Source organism: Glycine soja, chromosome 9, assembly GCF_004193775.1.
Source record: "Glycine soja cultivar W05 chromosome 9, ASM419377v2, whole genome shotgun sequence".
NCBI lineage: Eukaryota > Viridiplantae > Streptophyta > Magnoliopsida > Fabales > Fabaceae > Glycine > Glycine soja.
This window is the reverse complement of record NC_041010.1, coordinates 47941931-47954148: the sequence shown is the minus strand read 5'-3', so window position 1 is coordinate 47954148 and position 12218 is coordinate 47941931. Positions and strand designations below refer to the sequence as shown.

The 12218-nt window shown below is 32.9% G+C and overlaps 1 protein-coding gene across 2 annotated transcripts; it reads right to left on the bottom strand.

Moving 5' to 3' along the window:
• On the bottom strand, positions 1–10921 carry LOC114425391 (probable protein arginine N-methyltransferase 6). Of its 2 annotated transcripts, XM_028392309.1 has the most exons (14): positions 10656–10921; positions 10502–10567; positions 9489–9557; positions 8643–8678; positions 7740–7805; positions 6146–6214; positions 5137–5214; positions 4796–4874; positions 2909–3003; positions 1373–1457; positions 961–1157; positions 582–700; positions 445–497; positions 1–350 (listed from the first exon to the last, which is right to left on the bottom strand). In XM_028392309.1, exons 1-13 carry the CDS (start codon positions 10878–10880, stop codon positions 455–457), a joined length of 1227 nt encoding a protein of 408 aa, XP_028248110.1. In that variant the 5' UTR covers positions 10881–10921; the 3' UTR covers positions 1–350; positions 445–454. The 2 variants fall into 2 exon arrangements, with proteins under 2 accessions (XP_028248110.1, XP_028248109.1); XM_028392308.1 differs by having other exon boundaries at positions 1–497.
• Positions 10922–12218: the final 1297 nt, after the last annotated feature.

Here is a 12218-nt window from a genome sequence, read left to right as displayed (position 1 = left end):
TTTTTAACGAACATAAAATAAAATCGACAAGAATATATGGTTCAAAACAGCTCTATGTTACAGTAAGACTCCAAGAAAAAATTGAAACGAGTCGGCCCCACAATAAAGGCTTTAGAAAGGACAAATTATAACATAAATAATCCGCCTCAATGATGTATTTGGTATCAAATAAATTACAACAAAATTTCATGTGATTTACCTAACTCTATGCTAACAAGTTCGTCAGTTGCTCCATTCTAATCTAGCAAGCAGAGATTAGTGATTTTCAAGAACCAAACTGCTACCTCAGTTCTCTAGGAGAAACGAAGTCAGAAAAGATATAAGCTGCAGTTCGAGGATGTTGTGCAAGTGTTAATGCATAAGACACTGCCAAAATGCATGAAAAGATCATCATCTCATAACAGACTCTTTCACATACGATCAAAAGACACTGCCAAAATGCATGAAAAGATCATCATCTCATAACAGACTCTTTCACATACGATCGACCACCTGAACTGCAATGGCAGGGAACAAAGTCAGAAATCCATTAAAAATTACCCTAAAGGCATATTTTGGTGAAAGAAATTGTTCTGACTCACGTATATTCAAGGTGAATATTCATAAATCGAGCATTTTCTTTGCTTTGTGACAATGTCACTGAACCTTCAATTAGTTGATCTTGTTCCAGCTCTATAGGGTCATAAAAGTATATCAACGTCTGCAAAATACATCAATAAGATCAAGACACCAAAATAATAAAAGAAATGTAATTTTGAACATAATATTCCAGCAGTCAAAATAAGCATAATAATAAAAACCTAACTAACTATATTCCAAAAGCTTAAGCTTTGGGTCTTGTGTTTACATCTCTAACGGGAATAGATGGGAACATTGTTCAAGGTCCACCCCCAGTTCATAGTGAACAAATAAACTAGAACCATATATTTAAACTGAAAATTGAAAAAATAAATACTGCACCTGCTGCCAATGTGTTGGAGGGTCCTCAGGCGCAGTGGACAAGACCAGTGCTTCATTTGGGTTTGTTCGCCTTTTTCTCTGACTACCATTCATCTGATGATTGTCAACAAATGAAGTAGTTGATTGATAATTGGTAGATGATATTGCATGCCCATTAAATTCAACGTCAAACCAAAATGCAAAACCATGTAATGGTGCTGGAGAAAACAAGAAACAGATTTCAATTAATGCTGTGATAATACAAGATCCTCATTAAACAATAATTTGTCAGTAAATTGGATAAGAACAGAGCACTGTCAAAACAAACGAGCAAACATTATGATGACTGCCTGAGGCTCGAACATTAGCAGCAAGGTAAAGATTAAGAGGTCAATACACCAGTGAAAAGGAAGAAAAAATAAAAGGAGGGTACCTCGCATCATGGAATTGAACTTAAACTTGGCTGTTACAGATTCTAACTCTTGGACGGTAACAGAATAACTATCAATATATTTTACCTGTAATAGTGAATGAACAATTTTTTCAGAAATGATACTACATACTTACTAAAAGGAAAGTTTGAATTAAAGAAACAAACATGCGTCATATATACAGGCACAAACTGACATGTTATTTTACAAAAGTATTTACAAATTACAACGAAGACTACAAGACATTTCGATCAAATAGTGCATATTGTAATCCAAAGATTCTACAATAATCAAATAAATGATGTCAAGTTAGAAACATTACTAACTGAGGCTAACCAATAATGTTTAATCAGATAATTTTTCTTCTCCCTTTAATAATAGTAAATCAGTAAAAAAAAGTACAAAGGCATTGAATAATGCATCCTCTCAATAAATAAGATAATAAAAACTAAAATCCCCGAGGGTTGGCTCAACTAGTAGGGTCAAACTTCTTTGACCAAAAGATCTTCGGTTCTCTTCCTGCTAGTTGTCCTTTATGGGAAGGACATCAACAAGTACTACTGTGAGCCATCACTGAAGCATATGGCATGCCCAGCTTTGAAAGGGGGAAACTTTCCCTCCCTTGAACTTTCTTTTCCTAAAAAAGTAAAGGATAACAAAAGCTTAAGAAAAAGATAGAGTGGAAAGCTAAGCAAAACTCCACCCACATATTATAAAGATGAAAAAAATACTGTATTGTCTAATAGTGCAAACCAGTTAAAGGAATTATGCTTGAAAATTCAGAAATTTCTCTTCAAACATTTGCACCAAAATACTGCAAACACCAATTTCCTTGAGGCATTGCCTGTGGTCCTCCTCAAGCCTTTTGATTCATTGAATGATTTTTTTTCAGTCCATTTGGCAATACGAGAAAGATCGCTACTTATGCATGTTGATTTGATTACATTCGTTTAGATTTCAATATCAGTTTGGCTACAGTCCATTTCAACCAGTCCTCTGAATTTCAAATTGTTATAACCAAAAAATTAGACAAAAAAACAAGAGATACAAAGGTGCACCTAGGGTGACAAAGATTCTAGACCACAACACCAAAGACAGCAATAGGAAAGCACAGACAATTTTAAAAACTTCAAATTGGTTGTCATACTAGTTCCAGACACATGCATGTCTGATATTCCTCCAAGACTGAATACTGCTACTCAACTTCCTACAATTTTTACTTTCAATAGTTTTGAATTCTTGAGCCAAAACTGTATTGTTGGGATATTGTAAGAATAGGATAAATGATGTCCTAATCTAATCTAAAAATGAAAGAAAAAGAAACATACAAACCAAGCTTCCCACTGAATTGTGAAATATACAAACTGTCATTATCATCTTCTCATACTCATGGTGTAGGAAAAGTTTACCAAACCTTTCTTCAGACTACAACTCAAGCAGAAAAAATAATCATATTATAACCTAGAAAAGCATGTGATTCAGCATCTTACCGTAACAAATAAAAAAGTAAAAAGCAACTATAACACTAGCAGACTCACCACATGTGGCCATGTCAAAACATTTTCACCAGTTATTGTCTCCACGGAAGGTTCTTCAAATGCACATTGTTTAGCAAGTGATACCATGGCAGACACTGCAACAGAAAACAGTATTAAAAATCTGACAAGAAAAGCAATAGATAAAAGGAAATAGGATATTTCCAGACTCTTCTAGCCTAGTAATATTATGACCTGTTTGGTAGCCAGGATGGGATCTCAATTGTTTTATGCATTGACAAAATTGTTTAAAGTGTAGTATTAATTTCTAGAAACAGATTATATTATATTTGTTGAGAAGAGAAAGCAAGAGACTTCATTCAATCCATGTTTCAGTGATACGAGACCCCTCATTATGAAGGTGTATAGGGGGAAGGTACGATTGTAACTAACTCATAAAGCTGTTATAACTATCTTTGTAACTGGGGGTAGATAAATAGGAGTTTGGCCAGAGTTAGGAGGGAGGCTGTAGTCTTTACTGGGAGAGTTCTTGGCACTCTCAAATTTCCCTGAGTTGTACGTCACCTTTTCCTCTTGGGTCATACTGATCTGGAGAAGAATACCATAATTAAATTCTCGTTCTCTCTTAGTCCTGTGCTAAATCCCTAAATTTCCCCAAATTATCAGTTGATTCTATCAGTCAGTGTACCCAGCAAAGTGTATTATGTAGTGGGTTTAATTACTCGGCCAGTCCCTGAACTTTTACCAAATTTTAATTACGTCCCTGAACCATTATTTTGCTTCAATTGGGTCCCTGAAACTTGTATTTGTTTTTAATTACATCCCTGCCAGACCTAATAGAAACAAAAAAAAAGTTCAAGGACCTATTTAAAAATGACATAGTTCAGGGACCTAATTAAAAAACTGTGAATCTCTGCAGGCCAGTATTCTCACCCTGTAGGTTCTAAACTGGTCCTGAGTTTAGAACTTGCAAAAGTGAGAATACTGACTTGCAGAGGTGAGAACACTAGGCTGCAGGGGTTGGTAATTTTTTAATTAGGTCTCTGATTTATTTGTCATTTTAAAATAGGTCCTTGACTATTTTTTTTCTCAAGTAGGTCCCTGAACTTTTATTTATTTTTTAACTAGGTCTTTGTTGAACCTAGCAGGACCTAATTAAAAAAAAGAGCAAATTACAGCAACACCCCTTGAGGTTTCATGTAATTACACAAGCACTCCTAGCTTTTTTAACCATTACATTCACCTCCCTTGTAGGGGTGATGGTGATGTGGGGGTGTCAGTGTAACGCTTTCAAACATATAAGGGGGGTGTTAGTGTAATGTTGTCAAACTTAAAAAGGGGGTTAGTGTAGGAAAATCAAAAAGGGTGGGGTTATGTGTAATTTGATAAAAGCTCAGGGGGTGTTGCTATAAAAATTTGGTAAAAGTTCAGGGACCCGCGGAGTAATTTAACCTAGTGGGTAATAATTTCAGAGAAAATAATTTCCTAATTACTATAATTATGTAAATCCTAGAATTTCCTAATTAACATAATTAAGGATATAATTACCATAATTAAAAATATCTCCAATATCTAACAATGTTCATTCTATTCACACGGAAAAATAAGCAAATAAAGTTTTAGCCTCCATTTTAAGTTTGCGCAAGTACACCATAGATTTGTGAATCTGTGTTGAATATTAGAATATTTTGATTACATTGTTCGAGATCTTAGAAGCACTCAGCAGTATCTCTTGTTTATAATCATTTCAGATTGATTTACATTAATGAGCAATAATACGAAATGTAACTCCCCAAAGTACTAATAAACACTATTACATGAATCTGGCTATTCCACTATCCTAGGCATTAATTCCTAAGAATATAAACAGTTTCCAACAATCTTCATAACATCTGGTATGTCATCTAAGTTACCAAGTAGAGAACTCACTGTCAATTCCATAAACATTGCGCCAGAAGTCAACACTGTCACTGTATCTGTCCGTATGTGTGACAGGAGCCATGTACAACTGGAGAAAAGTACACCAAGGATTAGCATTTTTTATAAGACACCAAAAGGTCAAATCATTATTAAAGATAAACTAAATCGAGTAATTATTGAACCCTCAAACACATTCAAGCAATTCTAGGATCCATGCATAAGGAATCATAAATCCAATTTTGAAGCCATAATAGGCCGGGCTTCTACAAGACAAAATAACCTTTTAGGAGTATTCCCTATAGTATAAACAATTATATATCAATATTTAAGCAAAAATAAATAAGACATACCGTTGCACTTGAAGGAAGAATAAGACCACCAGGTTTGAGCCAACGATCTCTAGCATTAATAACACTTCCAAGCATGCTCTACAAGAAAAGAAAAATTTTCAAACCAATACAAATCATAAGTGGATTTACTGTTAGAAGCTGGGAAATTGAAGTTCATGCTGATGTCTAAGTATCATTTAAACAGGAGCAGACTTGTGTTGGAACTGAAGCAGTCATCCTTCCCCAACCCCAACCATAAAATAAAAAGGAAAAGAATGAAAGAAAGACAGTATATCAATAAATTACAAGCATTGTTTTTACATCTCCATGGATATTAGATGGTAACCATGGAGATATTATGCCTTGACTTTTTCTTTGACAAGTCTAACCACTAATTTGAAATCAAATGAAAACTTCCAAAGTTTAAAAAAACGTACTGAACCAGCTACTGGAAAATCAGTGAAGCAGTCAAATGTATAGTCCATTCAGGTCAATAGTTGTACACTATTCTAGAGCTAAAAATAGGAGAGAATTGAGAGATATTCTCCTCTTAATTGGCAAGAGATCAAAAAGGAAAGAATATACAGGAGATCCTGAAATAATGAAAAGAATATTCTCCTAGCTGTATAAATAGCAAGTCATCAGCTACAATGGAAAAATTTGTTAAGTAATGTTGTTTAACTCTAAGCAACTCATTTAAGCACCCGCATTAGAGATGCTCTAATATGTCAACTATCACAGTCCAGTTGATTACATGTCCACTATTGTTGCACTCCAACAATGTTTTTCTGTGAGTGTGTTTGTGTCAAATCAAATGAGTCATAGCCAAATTTATCTTTTCAAAAGCAGTGATATAGAATTAGTTTGTTTTTTTTTTTTCCTAATTTCGATTTATTTAAGTTATCAAACTATCAGTCACCTTGAAAGCTAATTTATGGTTTTGCTCTGATGATCTCATGAAATTTTATTTTAGCTTTCAATATTAAAAAATATACATTAATCGAACAATCAGAAAAATCCTAATAAGCACCTCATATAGAAGCATATAGCCCATCCATTCTGAAATTATAACATCCACCTCTTCATCAATTTCAACATCCTGCACAAAAAGCATAACCTGAGGTGAATATTAAACTATACAACTTGTTCTTAGTAACGAACATAAAGTTGAAAAAGGAAAAACTATAAAAATTTCAAAGCAGAATCTGCTAAATGCCTAAAAGTAATATATATTAAACCTAAAAAAAATATGATATTTTGTTAGAGAGAAAGAGAACAGACTACAGTGAGAGAGGTGGATTTATCTAATACAACCTTGGAGGACCACACCAAAAAAGCCAGCCAATAATAGCCAATGTGGTAGGAGAACCCAAGGCCATGTAAACCCCACATATTACATTTCCTATGGGATGGTGATAAAATATGATGAAAAGAAAAAGGCTAAGTAACTCACAATGGCTATATATGTAATCACCACGTCATACTTTTGGAGTGGGATGGTGATAAAAAGAAGATAAAAACCTAAGCAAATCACAAACTGGGGTGGTGAAAATATACATAGAGAAGTGGCTCTCGTGACTCAAATAAATAGGGCCTCAATCTTTTGATACAACTCTTTTGAAGAGTTTCACACTCACAAACATTATCTGTTGGATTAGACTTACGTTTAATTTAAGTGTCAAGAGTCCAATTTCCCTTTTTCTCTTATTAAATTTTCAAATTTTGTTTGAAGACCTTTACCACATAAGTTTATTCAGTCTATATGTTCCAAGCTTGGTGCATATGATTTGTATGCTCCAGCTTGAGGGGGAGTGTTAAAAAGTTTGTGTAGTTTTGTATATTGTAGTTGTTGTAGTTCAGCTTTATTGAGGGGACAGCTGTATTGTGTCAGTGTAAACAGCTGTCTCCCTCCCTTTTGTACCGTATATATATGTTTGATAGAGAGCAATGGAAGGAGTGGTGAAAGTGTGAGATTTCACACAAAATTCAAACTTCAAGTAGAGACATAGATAGCATTTGAAGCCCTTCTTCCTTGAACACTTCACATCAAAGGGTTTTTTGAACATAATAGAATTTGGAAGAGGGGAAGAGGAAAAAATGCTTATGGAAGAAGACAATAGAAGGGGATTCAAAGAGCATGACGCGAACTGGCAGAAAACAATGAAAGAGACAGCGAGGAAAAATTGAAAGATGCTTCTGCAGTAGGAAGAGGCCAGGGCTGGGGTTTGGAAGGGAAAAAGTTAAAAATATTTAAATAGTAAAATTAGTTTCGGAAAGAGGATCAACACCTTGTTAAGGGAAAAAGCCCAAAATGTATTAACCTAAAATAATGATTAAAGTTATTAAAATATAAGAAAAATTAATTTAAAGTAATTATATATGTTTGTGCCTAGATATTGTAAATTTTAAAAAATCAAAAAATTATATTAATAGATACTAATTAATATTATAAAACATATTACAAATTTAAATAATATACCAAAATCAAATATACTCCCGACATATGATATGCTACGTAACATGCACCCATACACATACTGAAGATTACCATGCACTAAGTAACTATAGTATAAAGTATAGCATCTATGAAAAATGAAAAGCATATATTGGTCAAAGGAGTCTACCTCAACTCGCCCATGCAATACAACAATGACATCAGACAAGTTATTTGCTTTCACAACTTCATTTGCCTGCTTGCAAAAAAAAATAGCTGGTTAAAACCAAGTAGTCAAGGTAAAAAAAAGTGCTACTTAACCAACTTATTCACAATTCAAAATTCATAACCTCAACCTTTAAACTTATAGAACAACTACATAACTCTTTGCTCTCTAAATCCCACAAAAAGAAAAGATGAAATTAAACAGAACAAGAGCAACCACTAAATTGTACAAGACAGAATGAACTATTAATTTCACAATCTCAGGAAAAATGATTGACATGAGAGAACGGGGATCAATTGAAGTTAAGCATTGGATTGCTATTTGATCTATTGTCAATGAGTACTCTTCATACTACTGTAAGTCATAATTATGATTCACAATATTGTTGCATGGCTATTGTAGATTACATATACAGTATGAGCCACTGATGCTGTGGCATGAATTTTATTCATACAAATGATACAATAGCCCAAATATTGCATTCATGTTATATCTTCAACAAACACTGGATAAGATAATATTACACAATCCATTGGATTATACAAAGCCATATAGAGCTCAATCTAGCATGGAAGCCAATCCCATAGATAGCTTAACTTATTCTATTTCTACTCAGCAACCCTTCTCCTATCCAATCTTATTATGTTTGATGTGCTGATTAGGGCCCTAAGTTGTGTGCTTTTGAAAAAAAGAAATACTGGGCTTGTAATGCCATAGACATATCTAAAAGTTCCAGAAGGAAGGCAGCATTTCTGTAATAGTTATTCCAATTGGTATAAATAGAAAATTAAGTGTTTTTTAGTCACAAACTTACACCAAAACTAAATGAAGCTTATACAAATGAAAAATAGGATCTGTGACAATTACCTGCAGGGCAATGTCACTGGCATCAATAGCATACACCTGGCAAGACAAATATTCCACAACATCATACATGTCAAATGCTATAATGATGGAAAAAAATTAAAGTTTGGAACAAGTAAATTAAAAACCTAATTTTGAAGAGAGAAAAAAAAAGCATAGGCTCAAAGAATACAGCAATATACATTATTAATCCCCAAGAGAATAAGTACCTAAGACCTTCCACGGTTTAAAAATATAGAACAGAAGAAGTTGAGAAAAAAAACAAATGGAGAAATGCAGGGCCTAAAGCAACCCACTCATGATGCATCCAGCACCTCCAGATTATGTAATATGAAAAGGATGCCAAAAATTTCAGTTAAATCATGATTTGAACAACTGCAGACTTAGACAAATAATGAAATAAACGCAGAATATGCCATGTCTAATCTTAATCATGACAAAGAAGAATTTTCAAACTAATAATTTTCTTTTATTAAAGAAAAATAGAGAAAAAGGGTTACGCATTGACAGTGAAAAAATTTTAACACAATCATCCAATCACAACCCACCATGTATGATAAGTTTGTTGATTTTTAAAATAATTATCTTAAAGTAATTCAAACGGTAATTTGTGATTGGATGACATTGTAAAATTATTTTACCCTGTCAGTCCATAAGCATTAAACTCAATAAAAATCTAACAACATAACATTGCATGTGAGTCAGAAACTGAGAAAAGGGATCACAGGAAATAGAACAGTTTTGCATTTATTTTAAAAAATATATATATGTTTTAGTATTGAAAACATATAACAGCAATCTTCCCTATTAATTAAAATGATATATGAATGTTATTTTGAAAGAGCATACCCGTTTTGCACCAGCCTGAGCACAAAATATAGAAAGGATTCCCGTACCGCATCCAACATCAACCACAACCTGAAGGCAGATGATTAAGGGGAAGGAAAAACTGGAAAATCCTTGAGAAACATCAATCCAAAAGAAATTAACAAAACAAGCAAATTATGCATGAGATATCAATGGTTAGATCTGTATCCAAGATACGGTATATGTATATGTTACACAAGTATCATTAATTTGTTGACTGTACAATAACACAACCCCCAACAAGAAGCCCTCCACATGGATTCAGTCAGCCACCGACTGACCTACTTCAGTTGAAAAAAGTCCTCTCTTTAGGCCAAGAGTTGTAATAACAATTAAGTATAAAATAGAGGTATCATATTTTTGCAATTTTAATGATTATTGATTTATTGTATTTCAAGAATTCCCAAATAAAATACAGAAAAATCACATTTAACAGTTATGATAAGTAGATCTTAATTTTAAATATAAAAAAAACACCTATTATTAATGAAATGTGAAAATAAGGTTAATTGAGTGTGTGGATAGGAATTAACCTCCCATTCATCAAAAAGAGTACTTTAGGATGAAAAAGACTAGGGCAGCAGGGCATTAGAGGCACATGAGCACAAAGAAGGAAACATGGGTTGGGATCAGTTTGAGAGAGTGTCCATTTATTAAGATTGGTCAAGTTGGGTTTAAAGACAAAGTATTAAGTACTCCAAACACAATTTTGTTGAACCACAGAGTTCTGTCCCTTAATCTTTCTATAGCCATTTATATAGAGGCTGAAGTCTAGTTTTGACCAAGGTTTTGCATTCATGTACGTACCATATTAGGATTAGGGTTCTATAACTCCTATCAGCTACAGGGATCCAAAAAAAAAAAAGGTGTTATTTCTCTTCCATCAACAAATCGAAGTGAGCATTTGCATTTGCATTTGCAGAAACTCCAGTAAAAAATATTAAATTGCATGCCAAAGTGAACAGATGAAATTATATGCGTGGTGGAAAAATTACTTTGCCTGCAATGGAACTCTGATGCTGCATGATTGCATCCCTGTATGTTTCAGTACGCACACGATCCTGCAGGGCAGAGAGTATTAATTAATTAATGGTAAAATGAGATTGAAAATTGAGTAAAGGAAAAAAGAAAAGAAGGAAGGTAAGTTACCTTGATCATCTCTTGGTGGATGCCAAGGTGAGCGTAGGAATGGAAATAGGCGACGTCGAAATCAGTGCAAGGAGGTCGATGTTGCGGTTGGTGCTGGTCGTAAACCCTAACGGAGGAAGTGGAGGCACGTGACCTGCGAGTGCCACGACGGACTCGCTCTCTGTGACTGTAACCCACCCCCGGCCCCTGCTGATAGCCGTTACTATGATTTTCCTGAGGAAACATCTTCGCTCACCCTTCTACAACTGCGCCTTCCAAACTCAACTCAACTACATATATATAAATAATTATTCATTATTTTATTTTTTATTTTTTTTTATAATCTTTGCCTAAATTCTCATTCTTGTTGTACTTTGTTTCCATCCGGGGAGATATGAGTTTAATATCCGTTAATCGCCCCCCTTGAATTCAATGTTGATTGATTTGGGATCAAAATTAAAGGGGAAAAATGTTTATAGAGAAAATGTTTTAGAAAAAAAAAACAATTCTGATTTTATTAAGGTTTTTGAATGCCATATTTTATTTTGTTTATAGTTTTAGGCTGTGTTTTGAAAAGGAGAATTTTTTTATATCCAAAAAGCAAAATTTTTCTCAAGAATTTTTTGAGAATGATGAATTCTAAGAATTATGATTTTTAAAAATGATTAAAATCTATTTAGTTGATTATAAATATTTTTAAAATATTTATATAATTTCTTGTTACTTACATAAATTGACATGATAGATTGTTTCTTACTTAAAACCTCATTCATTTAACAGATAAATTAATCATAAAAGTTCTTGGACATAAAAAATAAAGTTGTGTTTAAATTCGTCAATTAGAATTTAATGTGCATTTATGATAATTATGTATAATAAAGTTAGTCATAATTTTAAATTGTCTTTAATTATTGATAAACATCAACTTGATCTTTTATTTATTTTTTTGGATTATTTTGTTTGATTATGATGAGTCACATGATGGTCAACATTTACCTGAGCTAAAGACATTTAAAAATCCAACTCACTTCATCATATTTAAGTAATAAAGGGATATTAAGTCATTAATTATGGACTATATGGTAGTCAATTTTAGTAAAGTTAACGGTCAATATTTTTGTTGGATGCCGATCCAAAATAACTCATTTTTAAAAAATAGAAGAATTAAATATCTTTATTTTAAAATATGACTGGATTGACAAAAATAGGAAGACTAAAATTATTTTAGTCAAAAATAATGGTATCACACTTGTATAACTTTACTAATTTCTCAAGATTGTAATAAGTTAGACTCATTTACAATTCGAGAATGTGTTATTCGGTTAGTAAATACAAATTTTGTCATCCTAATAAAAACCAAAATTACAAAGATGCAAACTTGTGTTGGTTATATGGTAATATACAAAAAAGACAAGAAAACAAAACAAACGACACTCATTTAGAGATTGTTAGCAATCATATTGCTTTATAAGATGGACAAAAATTACCAACATTTTGTATTAGATATAATTGTTAAATACAAAATATTTGCAAATATTGTGAATAGTGTGGAAGAGTCATTTTGGTTTGATTCTTCATTGTGTG